Here is a 19,430-nt window from a genome sequence, read left to right on the forward strand (position 1 = left end):
GGGGGTGAAGGGGGGGATGGGTCACGTGCCCCGGGCCGTGACGCGCGCGTGGCGGGGCGGCGCGGGGGGCGGGGCGGCCGGCGCGCAGGCGCGGGGCGGCCGGCGGTGGTGGGGGGGGGGTACTTGAGAGGGGCGGCCCGGCGATGCCCGCAGCCGGCGCGCCATGAACGCGGAGCCGAAGCCCCTGCGGGCCGAGAGCGGCGATGGCGACCCCGCGCCGGCGGCACCCGCCTCGCCCGCCGGCGGGCGGCCCGCGCCGCCGCCCGTCTCCCCGCGGGCAGCGCCGGGGGGCGGCCTGCTGGGCTGGCTGCGCGGCCGCTGCCTGGGCCGCAGCGCCGCCGTGGACCCGGCGCGGGACACCTTCCGCGCCATGACCGCGCTCTACGCCGCCATCCAGCCCGCCGACTCGGTGTACCTCAGCACCCGCACGCACGGCGCCGTCTTCAACCTGGAGTACTCGCCCGACGGGTAGGGCCCGGGCCCTGGGCAGGGCCGGCCACCCCCGCCCCGGCGAGAGCCCCAGGGGCGGCCGGCTCAGCCCGCGAGGGGCGCCTTGGCTCGCCGGGCCCGGGTGGGAGCCCCGGGGGTGGGGGCCGGCTGGGGGCCGGGGGTGGGGGCCGGGGACCGGCTGGGGGCTGCGGGCCGGCTTGGGGCCGGCGGCCGCGTCGGGAGCGGTGCCCGGCTGGAGCGGGAGCGGCGCGGGGCGGGGGGGGTGTGCCCGGACGGGCCCGTCCCGCTGCCTTCCCCTGCTGGAAGGAGACGCGCCCCGCTGAGCCGGGGCAGGCTGCTGAGGTCAGGGTGGTGAAACTCTGCCTTCAGCTTGCGAAATCCTGGCGGACGCGGTGGCAGATGTCTTCGGCGAGCGGAGTTCCCGCTTGAACCGCGGGAGCTGCTCGTTCCGGGAGCCGTGGCCGGTGTCGGCGGTGGGCAGGCGGCTCGGGAGCTGCCCCGCCGCGTGCTCGAGTGGGCGAGAGCACGGGAGGGTTGGACCCGCCCAGGGGAAACAGGGGCGGCCGGGCACAGAGCTGAGCGCAGGTTCGGCTGGGGGGGGTCTGCCTGTCTGTCTGTCTGTGTTGTGCAGTGCTTGCCTGGGGAGTTCTGCGGGCAGGAAGGTCGTGCAGGCTGAGGGTGCTCTCAGCGGCGTGGTGGGTTTGGGTAGTCAGAGCGGAAAGCTTGGTCACGGCCAGTGGCCGGTCAGCTTCTCTGGTCCCAGCGAGTTGTTGTCAGAACGCAGCTCTGGCTTCCGTGGTCAGCTGGGTTTTGTCTTGGTTGTGCTGTCCAGCCAAGTCTCACCTCCTCCTCTGTTCCTCTGTTGCTTGAAGAGTACAGAGTTAAGCTCCAGAACCTATAAAAACCATCCTCAGGTGACTGCTGCTGGGAAGTAATTCCCTTTGCAGGTCTCTAGCCGGGTGTGCGTGTGTTCCTGAGGCAGAGGGTGCAGGGGGGCCGGGTGGGATTGCTCTGTTGGCTGTCACGACGTCAGGAGAACACACGTGTGGATTTCCTGTGCTGGTGTGGAAAGTGTCAGCTGCAGGAGCAGTGCAGGGGGGCTGTGGTTTAAGATAAAGGTGTGATTCTGTATTCTCTCTGCTTCCCTGTGCCTGATGCTTGTCGGGCTGCACAGTGAGCTAAACCATGGCCCTTGCCTCTCCAAAAACGGACACAGCAAGAAGTTCCTCGTCTCAGAGGGATGCTGCTGTGGACCTGAGGTTGTGCTTGGCCCAGCAAGCCACAGGTGATGTTGGGTGTACGTTAGGACCATGATACTGAACCTTAGTTGCCTTAATACCAAACTATAGGATTCTCTTGGTTGGAAGGGACCCTTAGATCATCAATTCCAACCATCACCCTAACCTGCCAACCACCACTAAACCACGTCCCTCAGCACCACATCTAACTGTCTTTTAAATACCTCCAGGGATGGAGACTCCACCACCTCCCTGGGCAGCCCGTTCCAGTGCCTGACAAGCCCTCCCAAGGAAGAAGATTTTCCCAATATCCAATTTGAACCTCCCCTGGTGCAACTTGACGCCGTTTCCTCTTGTCCTGCCACACGTTGCTAGGGGGAAAGGGTCAGCCCCTGCCTCTCCACACTGCCCTTTGAGGTGGAGTCTCCCTTCACCTCCCCTTCCTTACACTAGGCATGACTTCCCCAGTCCTACTCACCACTCTCAGCACAGGCCAGGGGCCACCCGGGCTGCCCACGCTCAGCCCCAGCCCACACCCCAGGGCCTTCTCTGCCAGGCAGCTCTCCAGCCGCTCTGCCCCCAGCCTGTAGCTCTGCTGGGGGTTGTTATGGCCCATGTGCAAGACCCAGCACTGGTCTGTGTTGAACCCCATGCCATGGCCTTGGCCCATCGATCCAGCCTGTCTAGATCCATGCTCCTGCCTAATTTCATCTCTCCTCTGAGCTTACTGGGGCTGGGGACACTCAACCCTCTCAGTAAAGGTCATTAGTTAGAGAGCTGGCCCCACACAGACCCCCTGAGGAGCGCCACTGGTGACTGGCTGCCAACTGGATTTAACCCCGTTCACCAGAAGCCCAAATCCTGCTGCTTTCTGCATGGTCCTGCTGGTTAGACTTGGGGTAGAGGAGTCACAGACCCAGCCAGGCTTGTCCCTGCAGCAGAGACTGTCCCTCTGCCAGCGGTGCTCCCTCCCTGTTCCTTGCCCTCCTCTCAGCTTCTGGCTCAGGACACTGTCCTGGGGACAGGGTGAGGATCCTGCCTGTGGGCTGTGTGTGTGCTGCCAGTCAGGTCTGGCCTGTCCGAGGGGCACTGCTCCACGAGGGCTTGCTTTGCTGCAGGGCACGCTGCCCTCTTAGTGCTCTACTGGGAGGGTTGTTGGAGTTTTGAGGGAGCTTCTGAGCTCTCCTGGAGGCCAGCTTTCACCAAGCTAATACAGCAAACTGTGACATCGCTGTTCTTTTTCACCATATGTGAACTCAGTAAGTATCAATACCCTGGGAGAGCTTGGTGCAGTGTTAGAGAGCCTGTCCAGAGGGGAAGAAAAGGAGCTTGCTTTTACTGCAGGTGACTGTAGCAGTGTGTGAGGAGTGGTGGGTTCTGTGGCCCACCCAGACCTATTGCTGCACCCGTAAAAATCAGGCCTGGGGGTTGAGAGAAGATATGCTAGGGCTCAGCTGGAATGCAGTAGGAGAGCAGGAGTCTGAGAACAAGGTAAGAACCTGCAGGAATGTTAACAACTGCCTCACAGAGGAACAACAGGACTGGTTAGCCTCAACCAGTTCTTAGCAAAGAGCATCTCCCCAACAGCAGTGTAACTCCTGCACTGATACAGGAACCTCGATAAGCTGTGTGTGTGTGTTTGAATAAAGGAGCTCAGCATTGATCACATTGATCCCAGCTGAGTCCACAGAGCTTGGGGCTTTGTGCAGGTCACCTCATTGAAACTGCTGTTTCTGGAAGTTGTTCTGAGTTTGGCCAGTGAATGAGGGGACACAGTAGGGTACTAAATCTTGCCCCGGAGTTTTATGTGCCCTCAGAGTGGTATTTGTAGTCTGGTTTAGTGTCTGTGGCAAAATCAACCTCAAATCATGGGTAGCAATAAGCCGTGTTCCTGGCTGGAGTCTCTGCTAACTGAAGGAGGGAAGGGGGAGAGGAGAGACTGGGGGGAAGTTCTTTGCAGAGAGAGTGGTGAGGGGCTGGAAGGGGCTGCCCAGAGAGGGGGTGGGTGCCCCGTCCCTGGGGGTGTTCAAGGCCAGGTTGGCTGGGGCCCTGGGCAGCCTTGTGTAGCTCCAGGCCTGGAGGTTGGTGTCCCTGCCTGTGGCAGGGGGTTGGAGCTCTGGGACCCTTGGGGTCCCTCCCAGCCCAGACCAGGCTGGGATTCTGTGATTCTAATTACCCAATTCAGACTGATGCCAGTCCCTTGCTAATGCTGCCCTTGACTGCAGCTTCCACAGCAACACTGCTGCGTTCAGAAAACACCCCCTTTTGTCAGAGAACCCTTTCCTCTGTAGTTCATAGCACGTTGTGGTGCTGGGTAGCAATCTCCCAGCTTCTTCCTATTGTAGAAAAGGAAACCTTTTAAATCTAGATACTATAACACAAGCTGTTAGGGGAAGAAAAACCCCACCACTCATTTGCAAAAAATCCAGGTATTTTACACCATTCTTCTGCCTCTAGTGTTTACTGCCCCTGTGCTGTTGATGTAGGAATACACGGGCAGTCAGCAGGGCTGCTGGAGTGTTTCCACTGTGGGGACGGGTGCAGGGCCCTGGAGCGTGGTGTAAACCTTCTGCTCCTGAGCACACGGTGTGTCTGTCATCCTGACGCCTCCTCTGAAACACCCAGTCAGTGTTGTGGAGGGGGGTGAGCCAGCCCTGTCTTCACCCCGAGGAAGGGGCTGGTTGCACTTCCCACTGGCTGCCTGGTACAAGGGGGTGGTGGGGCCGGTGTGCATCCCCAGGGGTCTGGGGGAGTGTTGTCAGTGCTGATGAGGAGGGGGTGTTACCATACAGGGTTAGTGCCGTGCAGGGGTGCAGCTGGTGGGCTGGTGGCTGAGCAGGCTGCCAGCACTCCCAGCAGGCTGCACGTCCCTTCTCAGGGCAGCCTCTGGGAAACCTGCAGCAGCACTTCACAAGAGATGCCTCTCCACTTACTCTTGCCTGCTGATGTCTTTTTTGTGTTGTTGGGGTTTTTGTTTGTTTTTTACCCTGTCTTTGCTGCACAGTAAGCAAATATCCTGACATGAAATGCACATGGGACAGAACAAGCCCAGGCGGCGCTCCAGGCTGGGGGAGACTGTCTGGAGAGCTGTCAGGCAGAGAAGGACCTGGGGGTGTTGGGGGACTGTGACTGACCAGGAGCCAGCAGTGTGCCCGGGGGGCCAGGAAGGCCAAGGGCATCCTGGCTTGTGCCAGGCCCAGCGTGGCCAGCAGGTCTGGGGAGGGGATTGTGCCCCTGGGCTGGGCAGTGGGGAGGCCGCAGCTGGAGTGCTGGGCCCAGTGCTGGGCCCCTCACTGCCAGAAGGACATGGAGGGCCTGGAGCGAGTGCAGAGAAGGGCAACCAGGCTGGGGAAGGGGCTGGAGGGCAAATCCTCTGAGGAGCGGCTGAGGGAGCTGGGGGTGTTGAGCCTGGAGAAGAGGAGGCTGAGGGGAGACCTTCTCCCCACCTCCCCTGCCCTGCCAGGAGGGTGCAGAGAGGTGGGCGATGGTCTCTGCAGCCAGGGGACAGGAGATGGGACAAGGGGCAATGGGCTCAAGCTGCCCCAGGGCAGGTGTCTCTGGAAGAGGTGTGAGAGGAGGTAACTTCTCCAGAATAAGGCAACATGCTTCTATATTTTTTCTGTTGGGTGCTTGAGAATAGGCACCTGCCAGAAGGCAGTGAAAAGGTAGGAACACTGCTGCAGAATCTGCAGCACAGAAATTTGAGCTGAGCAGTAGGGATGCTGTGTCTCTGAGGACAGGCAGCAGAAGTGAGGTGGATGCACACAGATGTAATTTCTTTTACTGAATACAAATATTTCTTCCTTGCTCTGCCACCCTGCAGGTCAGTGCTGACTGTTGCTTGTGAACAGACTGAAGTACTGCTTTTTGACCCAATATCTTCAAAGCACATCAAAACTCTCTCTGAAGCTCATGAAGACTGTGTAAATAATATCAGGTGGGTCATAAGAACTAAGAGGCCTCATGTTTTGCCTCACCATAAACGCTTTTCTTTTGATAGCATGATGTTTGCTTGTGTTCTTCCTCGGGGAGAATGGGTTTTGTGAAGCCATCAGGCTGTCGTTTGCTTTGTGCCAGCTTCCTTCTCTGTGGCATTGGATTGGGAAAGGTTGGAGAGAGGAAGAAGAGAAATCTAGAAGGGGTGGTGGCAATAGATGGAACTCACAGGTGGGCTTGTTGGTGGGGTATGTGGTGTGTGGGAAGAGGGGGGTGTTGTATCACCTGTGTTAACTGGCCTTTGGCCCTGTATCAGCGTGGTAAAGCAGAGCTTAGCAAGTCACTTGTGGTTATGTTTGAAGTGCAAGTCCAAGCCCATAGCCAAGTCAGGTGTTTATATGAGGGTGTCTGGTGTTCTGATTCTGAAGAGTAATCACCAGAGCGGAATAGAAATTCCCAAAGATTGGCTGCTTTCAATAAAATGATGACCTGCTGGGGAGGAGCTCTGTGGAGAAGGACCTGGGGTGCTGGTGGGTGACAGGGTGGCCATGAGCCAGCAGTGTGCCCTGGGGCTGAGAGAGACAATGGGATCCTGGGGGCATCAGGAGGAGTGTGGGCAGCAGGTGACAGGAGGGGATCCTCCCCCTCTGCTCTGCCCTGCTCAGGCCCCACTGGAGTGTTGTGTCCAGTGCTGGGCTCCCTGGGATCCAACAGCCAGGGATCTCCTGGACAGAGTCCAGAGGAGGCTGCGAAGGGGATGAAGGGCCTGGAGCATCTCCCCTGGGAGGAAAGGCTGAGGGAGCTGGGGCTGTTCAGCCTGCAGAGGAGAAGCCTGAGAGGGGATCTGATCACTGGGGATCAAGAGCTGAAGGGTGGGACCCAGGGGCCATGGGCAGCCTCTGCTCAGTGTCTGTGGGGACAGGACAAGGGGCGATGGGCTCAAGTTGGAGCCCAGGGAGTTCCCCCCAATGTGGGGAAGAACTTCTTGGCGGTGAGGGTGAGGGAGCCCTGGGACAGGCTGCCCAGGGGGTGTGGAGTCTCCTTCTCTGGAGAGATTCCATTTTCTCCACCTGAATTTGGTCAGGCTTTGAGCTTACTTCAGACTCTGCAGTGGCAGAGCTCCATGACACAAATGTATTTCAAGGAGTTTTAACGGTGCTTTTAAAACCTGATGGGTTATTTTGAAGTCCCATAACTTTTCTGTTTTCTTAAGTAGGAAGATAACAATTAACCTCTTACTTTCTCCATGTCAGTCGCTTCTGTATGGCTGAGTCACACATCTTCAGTTAGCTGTTTGTCAGGTGAATCCTTGCTTACTCTGTTCTTCCTGTGTGGAAGCTGTTCAGTACCAGTTGTACCTCCCTGTCTGTGTGCTTGTGGTGTGTGAAGAGGGATGCCTGTACCAGCCCAGACAGAGGCAGGAGGTGGGTTTATACCTGCAAGAGGCACACTGTGTGTTATTTCCATCCTGAAAATATGAAATGCTGGGTTCTTTCTGTTGTAGTTGGTTATTTTCCATTAGAGCTGTTGCTCTTTTCTACCTGGTACATACAGCCTGGTTCTAGGTCTAAATGATCAACTGCTGTTTCTGGGGGTTGCTCCCATGTCTCTGTGTATATTGTTCTTGCCTTACTATTCATGTGCAACTACTTCTGCTGGGTTTTGAATAGATTTTTGTTTTCCTTTTTAAGTGAGGTACAACTTTTTTTGGTTGTGGTTTTTTTTTTTAATCCAATGCCTTCATCAGGCATGACTTCCACATGTAAAGCAGTAAGAATCCCCTCCTACAAGTCAGGGCATGTGTGAACTGCTGTGTGAAGGGAATATGATAAACTTCCATCTGTATAATACAGGCTACATCGTTTCATCCAGTCATTTCCTCAGTGAGCCAAATAACTTGCTTGCTTCAAACCAATCTTTGTCTTCACTTGGTGTTGCTGAAGTCTTGTGTTTGCTTTAATAACCTCTAGACTAAATTTATTCAGTTTACTCCCTAGCTGTGCCTTGTCAGTGCTGACTGCAGCCCTTCTGCCCCCTTCTGTGGCAGCCATCCTTCTGTAACCTCTTGAAGGTGGTCACACTGCCTCATGCTACGTCAGGCAGGAGTGATATATATACATACACTGAATTTTGGCTGAAGAACAGAGATGATCATGGTAAATGTTGTGGTTCAGCCCCAGGCAGCAGCTGAGCACCACCCGTTCACCCCTCTCATGGGAGGAGAAACAGGCAAAGCCCCGTGGGCTGGGGTGACAGGTAGTGACACAGCACAGTGAGAACTGTGGCACAGCACACACACAGTGATAACACAGAGCACTTCACTGACCTGACAAGGTGACAGCACAGAGCACCAACCAACTAGATGTCCACCTGCACTAGACCATGCAAGGGCCACACAGACCCACCCCCCCTGACCAGTGAGACAGTGTGGAAAACAGCCTGGGCCAGCTCAGCTCACCTGTGCTGGCTGCTTGGGGAGGTTAACTCCGGGCTGGCAGGAACCAGGACACCCCAATATGTCACTAGTGGCAAGCCTATAATCTGTTAAGAGAGCAGGAACTCGGGACCTGCTGAGCACCTGCAGCGCTGTGTGTGTGACAGAGCGTCACTGCTGTGCACAGGCACACTGTGGAGCTGCAGGGCTGGCCACACCTGGTGAGCTCTTGCAGTAGTTTGAGCTAAACCACACTTCATGTTGCATTGTGGTTCAGTCTCAGATCCTCAGATGCACGTTTCTCTGGAAGTGGCCCGTGCATTCAGGTAGCCAGTGCTGCCTGTGGAGCTGCCTCTGCTGAAGATGATCTGAAATTCCCACCCTGAGCAGTGCTCTGCACTTGTGCTTTGGTATGTGTACCTGAGCACCTGCTTTTGTGCATTTGGAAAGCCCAGCTTCACGTGCTTACTTCAAACACCTGCATTGTTCTGTGGGGAAAGACAGAAGCAGGGGAGTAAAAGGTCCTTGATTTTGGATGGAGACTGTTGACTTGTCTAGGTGGTACGACACTGGATGCAGCTCTGGCTGGCTCTGCAGCTGCAGCAAGCAGATGGGGCACTGTGGAGCTGGAGGGGCTCCAAGCAAAAGATGGGGTTAAATTAAGGGTCTAGGGAAATGTGCCAGCAGTGGCCAGATGTGAATCTAATCGTTGTTCCCAACTGTTAGATGTAACGATACCATGTGTGGTGTGAGCCATGTGGAGTGAGCTGCTCGCAGGGCAGTTGATCCTCTGGATTAAATCTCCCCAGCAAGCACCGTGGAGTGTCTGTGTGTGGCCACAGGCCCAGCTTTCCACTGTGTGTGGTGCAGATGTGTGGTGTGCCCTGGGCCTCCCTGCAGAGCTTTGGGCAGCTCACAGAGCAGCAGGCGGTCTGGCTGGGAAGAGCATCTGGACACCCATCGTCTCTAACAGCTTTCTGCTAAGAGCAGGGCATCCAGTTGCCTCACCAGCAGCCTGGTAAGCCCTGCCCAGAGTGGAAGAGAGGGAGATTTAGTGAGCAGTAAGGGAAGAATGAGGGTGGGTATGTGAGGAGAAATGCAGAGAGTGAAGGAGAACATCATTAATTGTGAGCTGTTAAGATCTTGTGTGATCTGAAGTGAAAGTATTGTGTCTCAGGGTGCTGCCTGTCCTTAGTAGTGAAAGGATCTGGCAGAAACAGGGAGGATGAAAGGTGTAAATTACAAACCACCTAGACTAGTAGACCTCTGTTGTAGGGACTGCCAGGCCAGTCGGTGGGGAGTGTCGTGCCAGGGGTCTCAAAGCTGACCCTGGGATGTTCATGTCTTATGAAGGCTGGGAATGTTTTAAGCCAAGTTCCAGGGTCTGCACTTGTCATAACAGCCCCAGATAGTGCTACAGGCCTGGGGAAAAGTGGCTGGAAAACTGCATGGCAGGAAAGGACCTGGGGGTGTTGGTTGATAGCTGGCTAAAGATGAACCAGCAGTGTGCCCAGGCCAACAGCATCCTGACTTGTGTCAGAACTGATGTGACCAGGAGGACTAGGAAAGTGATTGTCCCACTGCACTCAGCACTGGTTCAGGCTGCACCTGAAGTACTGTGTTTGATTCTGGGCCCTTCACAAGGAAGATGTGGAGGTGCTGGAGCCTGTTCAGAGAAGGAAACAAAGGTGGTAAAAGGTTTGGAGCACAAGTGTTCTAAGAGTGGCTGAAGGAACTGGGGTGATCTAGTGTGGAGAAGGCAAGGCTGAGGGGAGATCTTATTGCTCTCTACAGTTGTCCAGATGGGTAACTTGATTTGGTTACTAGACGAACTCTGTGTGTTCCACTGGGAGTTTGGCAGTTATGTCATCATTAAAAAATACTAATACATTAAAAAAGATGAAAAATGCACGAACTTCTGCTATGCTTCTGCAGGTTTACTAGTTTGCTCTTACAGATGTACTACTGGTTGATAGCCCTGTAGTACTGTGTTCTAGTCAACTCTCTTACTGGCAGGTACTCAGATGTTTTGGGGTTGGTTTTATTTTTGGTGGCCATTCTTTTATGTTTCTGTCTCAGATTAAAATCCTGCTGAAGAATACTTAAATCAGGAAAGGCACTGAGCAGACACAGTGTTTCTCCCTTTCAGGTTCTTGGATAATCGATTGTTTGCCACTTGTTCTGATGACACTACAATAGCACTTTGGGATTTGAGAAAGCTGAACACAAAAGTGTGCACTTTACATGGCCACACCAGCTGGGTGAAGAACATTGAGTACGACACCAATACGAGATTGCTGGTGACATCAGGGTTTGATGGAAACGTGATCATCTGGGACACAAACAGGTATGTGGCTCTACCCCTGCTGTGAGGTTTCTAGAACACAGGTGGAAAACCTGCTTCCTTGAGTGGTGCTGTCAGGCATTCTTAGATACTGTCATACTGGGCTGGAGGAATCCCAGACACAGACACAGCCTGGGAGAAGAGCTGCTGGAGAGCAGCCCTGAGAAGGACTTGGGTGTCAGGGGGGATGAGAAACTCCCCATGAGCAGCAGTGGCTCCTGCAGCTGGGAAGGGCGATGGGATCCTGGGCTCCATCAGCAGAGGGGTGGCAGCAGGGACAGGGAGGGGATTGTCCCTCTCTGCTCTGCCCTCCCCAGCTGGAGTCCTGTGGCCAGAGCTGGGGCCCCAGGACAAGAGAGATATGGGGCTGGTGGAGAGGGGTCAGAGGAGCCATGGGGATGCTCAGAGGGCTGGAGCAGCTCCCCTACGCAGAGAGGCTGAGGGAGCTGGGCTGGGTCAGCCTGGAGAAGAGAAGGCTGTGGGGGGACCTCACTGCAGCCTCCCCGTCCCTGAAGGGACCCCAGGCACAGGAGGGGAATGGGCTTGTTAAAGGGCAGAGACTGGCAGGACAAGGGGCTGGAGTGAAGCTGGAGGAGGGAAGGGGGAGAGGAGAGACTGGGGGGAAGTTCTTTGCAGAGAGAGTGGTGAGGGGCTGGAAGGGGCTGCCCAGAGAGGGGGTGGGTGCCCCGTCCCTGGGGGTGTTCAAGGCCAGGTTGGCTGGGGCCCTGGGCAGCCTTGTGTAGCTCCAGGCCTGGAGGTTGGTGTCCCTGCCTGTGGCAGGGGGTTGGAGCTCTGGGACCCTTGGGGTCCCTTCCAACCCAGACCAGGCTGGGATTCTATATGTTTACTCTTTATATGGTAACTGTCCAGTAGCCAAAAAGAGAGCTTCTCCTGCTGACGTGCCAAAATGTGGTGGTTCTTTTTGAAGAAGCTTTGTCTTCATTGTGATGGTGGTATGGAAATGTGACTTCTGCCACCATTTCATTCAAATCTGATTCAAATAGGTTAAAGTCAGTACTCAAAAAGTTGGTAGACGAACAAGAATGCTTAGTGCATCTTGGAGTCTTCCAGGCATTGTTAGGGTGTTGAGTTGAAGCTAATTGCAGTCCTTTCCTTGTGCTTTTTTCCCTGTCCAGGTGCACAGAAGAGGGATGTCCTCATAAGAAGTTCTTTCACACCCGATTTCTCATGCGAATGAGGCTGACTCCAGACTGTTCCAAAATGTTGATCTCAACCTCCTCTGGATATCTGCTTATTTTGCACGACCTTGACTTAAACAAATCCTTAGAGGTTGGCAGCTACCCGATTTTAAGAGCTAGGAGGACTACATCAAGCTCAGGTGAATGCTTGTGGGAAGGTCTGTGGCAGGCTCTGCATTAGCAGTGATTCGTGGGATGTAGCAAGAGAAGGCAGAAGTGGAGTTGGAAGGATTCCAGCAGACCTGGAAGAGTCACACGATCTGAAAAGTCACAGCTTGCTGCCTCCTGCTTTATAGCAGTAACAGAGCAAAACACTGACAGAAACTCTGCCCTTTGGGTTGTCAGGAGGTAAAGGGATTGGCCTGGGGAGAAACTCATAGCCCAGCTTCTAGTGGTGACAGTGGGTAAGGAGGAGGGGAGGCAGCCCACCTGTTATTCCCAGTGGAGTTTGTTGTGCTGGCAGTTTATTTGGATGAGGCATAAACAGAATGTTACTTTTAGACTGTAAATTGGGCTTGCAAAAGTGTTTTTTTTTCTTAACCAGCTGCTTGCCTTTTGCTTAACATTTTTGAGGAGGGTTAGGTGAGGGGCATGTGTAGTGAGCAGTCCGTGCTTAGCTGTTGTGTTCACATGGTTGGTGCTGTTTGCAGACATAACATCATCAGGTTCATCTGCCCCTCGAGCTGTCGGTTCACCCTGTCACCAGAATGACTCGGGGCTGCTGTCTGAGAAACACATGTCACGGTCCTCCCAGCGAGAAGGTAGGCGAAGGTTTACAGAAAAAGAAGTCAGACTTTGAGTCAGCATATCCAGGAGAGGACAAAGTGGCTTTGTCCCTGTGATTTTTAACAGACTAGTGTTGCTGCAACTTCTATTAAACCAATACAATGTCATAGCATTTCAGAGCCAGGGGATCTAATCATAGCTTTTTTCCCCAACAAGTCAGATAACAGCAACAAGGTCTTTATTTTCTGTTGGTATATTATTGTTGTTATATAGAGGTGCTCCATTTTCTCTCTCTTTTTTTTTCTCTCAAAGTTTGTGTGAATGGCTTGTAGGGGACAAAAGAAGAGGAAAAAAACCCCAACAACACAATAAAACCCAGAACATAACATAGCTATATTTTTGCTTTATTTTCCTTAATGATGGGAGTGTGTGTCTACGGTCTCTCCATGAGGAGTCAATGAAGAAGAGCTCACTGCTCTTAAATGTGGACAGTGTGTTTTGTGGGGTTCTAATTACAAATCAAGTCATACCTAACTACAGAGCAATTACAACTGATTGTTCTGTGGTTAGCAGGCTGCTTCTGAATCTAGGATGCCCTTTCATAGAGTGAGCTTGGCAGGTGGGTCAACACTTTGTGAATCACATGCCATTTAGAACAAGTATAGTGCTAAGTCTTAACTACTGGTGGTTGTGAGGTGCTCAGGCATCCTTACCTGGATAGCAGGGCATGGATTACCTGTGAAAAGCTTTTTATCACTACAGCAAGGTCCAAAGAGGGTTCCTCTTGCAGAAGAACCCTCTTTGGACCTTGCTGTAGTGATAACAAGGAGTGTGTGTGTGTAAAGGTGACTCTCTCAAGGTGACAATTTACTGCAGGTCCTGGAAAGCAGATCTTAAAAATGCAGCTATTTGAAATCAGGACTAAGCCCCACTGGTACCAGCTGCAGTTCTGTATAACCTCTCTTCTGATTTATCCTTCATAAAGGGTCAGTCTTTCTGGCAGTCAGAATGAAGTGTAACATGTTTGACCCAGTTTCAGCATGCAAGAAGGCAAAGATCAATGTCATTGAGACTTACAGCTGGCTTCCCCTTCTAGGTGGATCCCCTAGAAATAGTTTGGAGGTCTTAACACCAGAGGTTCCTGGCGAGAGAGACCGAGGCAATTGCATTACATCCCTGCAGCTGCATCCCAAAGGGTGGGCTACGCTTCTTCGGTGCTCCAGCAATACAGATGACCAGGAGGTAAGAAAAAGGTGGTTATGTTGGGATTTTTAAAAGATACTGAATAAGATGTATCCTCATATAATGATATTGACATTTTCTTATTGGGGGTAAGTTGCATTTGAATAAATCAAGTTATTTCTGCTTACAAGTCCATTAATTTTACCTTGATGATGAATGTATTTCTTTTTGATGTTCTCATGTGAACTTGTACCCTGCATTCAGTACTCCTGTTGCACAGATCTTTCACAGGATACAGCATGTACTTTGGGAGACTGTTAGAAGTTTCCAAACAGTAGTTGTGCTGGCAAATACATGACTTGAAAATTTGTATACCTACCAAAATACAGGAGATACGAACTGGGAAAAGACAGAGTTAGAGAGCTGTGAACATGGTTTCAGTTGAGCAGAGAAGCTCCTCATACTCCTCAAGTGCTTTCAGAGTTTCTGCCCCCATTGCTGCTCCAAGCATGCAATGCTCCTGCCCTGCTGACAAAGGCTTTCCAGAGGCTGCTCCTACACTGCTGTCAAAAAACCCTCATGGTCTGTGTCTTCATTTGCTTAAAACTGCCACACTGTAGATCTGAACCTGGTGAACTCCAGTGATGCTTATGTCATATCAAAGTGCCTTGGTCTCAACTCTCTCCCTAAAACTCTGCAATTGAAATACAAAGGGGGGAATCAAATGCAAAGGGGGAATAAACAGTCTTCCTGGCAGCACATTTCAAGTCCCTACCTGAAATACTAAGACCAGCTACAGCTCTCCTGCAGCCTGCAGGTTTCACTCCCCAAAACACTGCTTTTAGAAGTGATGGCAGACTTTGAGGCCCGTGCTGGATGTCAGTTTCCCCAGGTTCTGTTTGTGAAGTGTCACATAAGAGCTGCTGTCTTGCACTGGCACCCTGCCTGCTCTCTGGAGCGCTCGCAAGAAGGAGAAGCATGGGCTGCACGGAAAGCAGGGGCCTGCAGGTTGTGTTTGGGACTTGCAGGGTAACTCAGGTTTACTTTTAAAAGCTAAATGGGGGTTGGAGCTCTCTGATCCTTGGGGTCCCTTCCAACCCATGCCATTCTATGATTCTATGAAAAGCCAGCCAGAGCCTTTAAACACCCAGATTCCACCACAAGGTCCTCTTGCAAACAGCTCTTTGGTTGTTTTTCTTCCCCTCCTAGGGTTATTTCAGAATTAGTGCTGTGACAGTTGCATAGACCACTCTGTATTTAAGCCACAGAGGTTTTTATACTTGTTTCTCAAAACTGCCAAGAATTCTTTGAGTTCTCTGAGCAATCATAATCAGTTTAGTTAATTTGGCAGCTGATGTAAATTGGGGTTTGTTTGGGTATGTTTATTGTGGGTTTTTTACAAAGCTACTCCTTGTAGTGGTGGGGGGGGGGAACTGAATAGAAGCTGAGGTCTGTTACAAGTTTTAATGCTGCATTATGTAAACTTAGAATAAAACCACTGTACAGCACAGAAATGCAGCTGTTTGTTATATCAGGTTAGTTGATACCAACAGTTGACCTAGTTCTCATTTCCCATAGTCCCAGTGCCTGTCTTGCTGTATTAATATTCATTAGCATTGTACCTCTTGTGTTTATTGGAGTACATGGAACAGAACTAAGAGCACTTCTTTTGTCTTCTGGCTGAAGCTGAGTCTTTCAGCATGACACAAACCTTGTCACTGAGCTGGTTTTGCATTGGTTTTGAGATTGGATGGTGAGGTGACACATGAAAATCCCTGGGCTGTCCCAAATGATGAGCTGCCTGTAGGGCTTTTCCTCACATTCCTTCCCCATCGATTCTCCTCGTTGCAGGACTTTCCTTTTGAAACTTTGGGCACCAAATGCCAGTGGTCGATTGTGAATCATGGAGCACTGAGTTCTACTTTGTAGATTAAATCTGCTAAGTGAGAGATGGTGCTTAGCCAGAGGATTGGGCTTCACCTTCCCACATGAAAACCAGGTTTCAAAGGCGGTGTCTGGCACGCACTGGATTTAAAAAGCACCTTTGATGCTAGGCAGCTGCCTTGCTTGGATGGTTCAGAGGGGGAGATGCCAAGGCAACCAGCCTGTTTCCAGTGTGGATAGTAGGTGCTTAATCGAAGAGTAGAAGGGCTGGAGAGCAGATAGTGGTCTCTGAGTCACGCCGCGTGCAGCGGGGGGGTGAGTACCTGCAGTGCTGTGCGTCTCCTCCAACCTGCCTTTCTCTGCCTCTCCCTGTAGTGGACTTGTGTCTATGAATTCCAGGAAGGCGTCCCCGTGCGCGCCGTCTCCCCGCGCTGCTCCTTGCGCCTGACTCACTGCATTGAGGAGGCCAACGTGGGCCGGGGCTACATCAAAGAACTCTGCTTCAGCCCCGACGGCCGCATGATCTCCTCCCCGCACGGCTTCGGGATCCGCCTGCTGGGCTTCGACGCGCGCTGCAGCGAGCTGGTTGACTGCCTGCCCAAGGAAGCCAGCCCCCTGACAGAGATCCGGTCCCTGTACTCTCACAATGACGTGGTGCTGACAACCAAGTTCTCTCCAACGCACTGTCAGATCGCGTCGGGGTGCCTTAGCGGACGCGTTTCTCTCTACCAGCCAAAGTTCTAGGCGCCTCTCGCGCCGGCGGGGCCTCCCGATGCCAGCGGAGCTGAAGTGTGCTCGTTCTGGAAGCTGTAAGTCCAGACAGGATCATCGTTACTGTGATCCACGAGCCGTGGAGTGACTTCCCAGCCCAGCACTGTACACCTCCTCACACTGCACCCCCCCGTCTGCTGCTGTGTGCTGTGTCTCCAGCTTCCCAAGCAGACCTCTGCTGATGATCCTGTGCCATTGAGTTGTTGTTCTGGTTTGTTTGTACCATGATGCTTGTTGATAATTTCCTCCAATGCCACTTGAAATACAGAGGGAGCTGAAGCTCACCTAGGGCTGACTGCACCCCCCTTGTTGCAGAGAAGCTGGACTTCATCGTGTATTCCTGGCTGGCCTTTCCTGTTGCTGAAACACCACGGTGGTGATAAGATAACGAGCTGCTTTTCTACGTAACTAATAAGTTTTTGTCACAAAAAGTAAACAAAATTTTGGTTGCACTTGTATATGGAGTGTGACTGGCTAGAGAAATGAGTTGACTCTTTGTAATGTTCTGCTGCAGTTAAAACACTCTGTTTTCTGTGAGATTGCCTATGTGCTGTTTATTGCCAGGTGGGTGAGGTTCTGGGTGGAGATGTAGCTGCATTTTTTTTCCTCTCAAGAGAACTTAGTAGGAAAAGACTGGGACAGGGAAGCAGGAGCTGAAGGAGTCTTCAGGGTGAAGACCCTGCCCTGTAACCACTGCATATGAACTGTTGTGTTTCTGCAGTGGGGGGGTGTCCTTGGTCAGCCTGCCTTGGGGAACTCTGACTCCTTGGCAGCCATGGTTTCTCTTGCAGGGAGCTTTCCACACCAGTAAAGGAAAACCTTCATCCCATGTTTGAAACAACACTGTAGCATCTTCTGCTGAGGCTAAGCCTGTGTCCCACCTGGCTCTTCCACACCTTGCCAGTGCCATTGCTGTGAGAGGAATTTGTCTAGGATGTGTTTGTAGTATCACCACATAAGCCTTTCTTCACCCGTGTGGGAACAGAGTAAAAGCATGCCTGCCTACAGTAAGATCTATTTGGATTTAACCAGGCTTATTGCAAGATGTGAGAGAAGCTCATATTCACCATGAAATCACGTATGAATGCCAAGGTTTAGCTTTCAAGTTAATGCAGCTAAGCTTGTGAAGGTACTGCTGCTTCAGTCTCTGGCATATCTGTCAGTTCATAGTAGTATTTGTATCACTGCTGTGTTACAAGATCTTTGTTTAGTGTTTTACTAAAATTTTGCTCTCACACAGCAGGGAACTTCTCCTTCAAAGGACAGTCATGTTTTGGTGGATTCACTAACTCCAGGTTGACAGAGGATGCTCTTTGAACGCCAGGTCTTAAAAAGTCTTCTGAAAAATACGTATTTGGGGGGTGGGGAAAGACAACATCTCTGGAGAGAGCTGGAAACACACACACCTGATGGTCCTCTGGGGGTTTAAATGGGTGGAGGTAGAATACTCTGGGTGTTTTCAGAGAAGTCACAGAATCACTTAATCACCAGGCTGGAAAAGCCCTTTAAGCTCCTGGAGTCCAACTGTCCCTGTCCTGTGCTAAACCAGCTCCCTGAGCACCTCATCTCCCCTCTGTTAAACACCCCCAGGGCTGGGGACTCAGCCCCCTCCCTGGGCAGCCTGGGCCAGGCCCTGACAGCTCTGCCAGGGAAGAACTTTTCCCTCCCAGCTGAGCTGACCCTGCCCTGGGGCAGCTTGAGCCCATTGCCCCTTGTCCCATCTCCTGGCCCCTGGCTGCAGAGACCATCGCCCACCTCTCTGCACCCTCCTGGCAGGGCAGGGGAGGTGGGGAGAAGGTCTCCCCTCAGCCTCCTCTTCTCCAGGCTCAACACCCCCAGCTCCCTCAGCCGCTCCTCAGAGGATTTGCCCTCCAGCCCCTTCCCCAGCCTGGCTGCCCTTCTCTGCACTCGCTCCAGGCCCTCCATGTCCTTCTGGCAGTGAGGGGCCCAGCACTGGGCCCAGCACTCCAGCTGCGGCCTCCCCAGTGCCCAGCCCAGGGGCACAATCCCCTCCCCAGACCTGCTGGCCACGCTGGGCCTGGCACAAGCCAGGATGCCCTTGGCCTTCCTGGCCCCCCGGGCACACTGCTGGCTCGTGGTCAGTCACAGTCACCCAACACCCCCAGGGCCTTCTCTGCCTGACAGCTCTCCAGACAGTCTCCCCCAGCCTGGAGCGCTGCCTGGGCTTGTTCTGTCCCATGGGCAGGACTCTGCCCTTGGCATTGAAACTTCAGGCTCTTCTGCATTATGGTGGGGGAAAAAAAAAAAAACAAGAAATGTTGTCTTTTGTGGAATTTCTTTAGTACAAAGCTTTCAATAGTGTGTGCTTGCTAACCTGAGAGCCACTAGTTAATTACTCCTGCACTGGGTTTTCATCATCTCTAGCCACTGACTGCTAAAGGACTACATTCAAGTAGCTGACAGATGTCCTGCTGTTTGGTAGAAGTCCTGAACTTTCTCTTCTCATGGGTCATTAGCCGATTTGTTTGGTGATGGTGTTTCAGTAGAGTATCATCCCAGCTGGAGGAGGAAGAATATTTTTTAAAGTAAATATATGCAGTTACCTTCACATGCAAACAGGTGTCCATAGTCTTCTCAGCTAGCAAGTTACAGGTTTGATGCTTCCACAGCAATGTTCTGAGCAATTCACAGTTGAAACTGTTGCCTCAAACTTGAGAGCAGCCTGATAAACCAAGAGAGATGCCCTGTGTTCTGTCGCAGTGACCTGGGTCCAAGCGCTGGTACCTTCTGAATGCTTTTGGAAGTGTGTGCAGGGAACACAACGAATGAAAAGCTGTTTCTTCACTTTAATTGGCCACACCGTGAGAAATGAGGGCTGATGGCTGAAGGAGTAAGAACGTGCATGTGTGGCCCTGGCAGCAGGTCGGGGTGCATCGCTGCCCTCTGCACCCAGCCGCCTTCCTGCGAACCCCAGCCCGCAGCTGGGGCAGCTTGGAGCTGCTGGCAGCAGCTCAGTTCCCTCAGCTGGGACTTGCAGCAGTGCAGATCAATCGCTCACAGAACTCGAGGACAGTTGTGGAAGGGCCAGATCTTTATGTAGCTTCAGTGCTAAGCTGAGACTGGCCAAGCTGTTTGGAGAGGGGACACAGAGGACGGTGGGGACACGACCAGGAAGATAACCAGCCCAACAGGGAAATAGTGTACGACAAAGCTGCTGGATGCTGTGTTTTCACATGAGTGCAGTGGAGGTGCTATGCTTCCTGTTCCTGAGGTGTTTTGAAACCCCATGAAGTGTGGCTGATGAA

At 52.7% G+C, this 19,430-nt stretch overlaps 1 protein-coding gene across 1 annotated transcript; it reads left to right on the top strand.

Annotated features, from left to right (window-relative positions):
- Positions 1 to 163: 163 nt before the first annotated feature.
- DCAF10 (DDB1 and CUL4 associated factor 10) lies at positions 164 to 16,668 on the top strand (the record flags this gene model as incomplete). The annotated part of the gene is made up of 7 exons (XM_084277919.1): positions 164 to 468; positions 5,512 to 5,625; positions 10,208 to 10,405; positions 11,539 to 11,741; positions 12,252 to 12,362; positions 13,424 to 13,569; positions 15,769 to 16,668. The coding sequence occupies 7 exons, from the start codon at positions 164 to 166 to the stop codon at positions 16,135 to 16,137; spliced, it is 1,446 nt and encodes a 481-aa protein (XP_084134045.1). The 3' UTR covers positions 16,138 to 16,668.
- Positions 16,669 to 19,430: the final 2,762 nt, after the last annotated feature.

The sequence above is a fragment of the Gallinula chloropus genome (genome assembly GCF_964237585.1).
Source record: "Gallinula chloropus genome assembly, chromosome: Z".
In the NCBI taxonomy this organism is placed as follows: Eukaryota; Metazoa; Chordata; class Aves; order Gruiformes; family Rallidae; genus Gallinula; species Gallinula chloropus.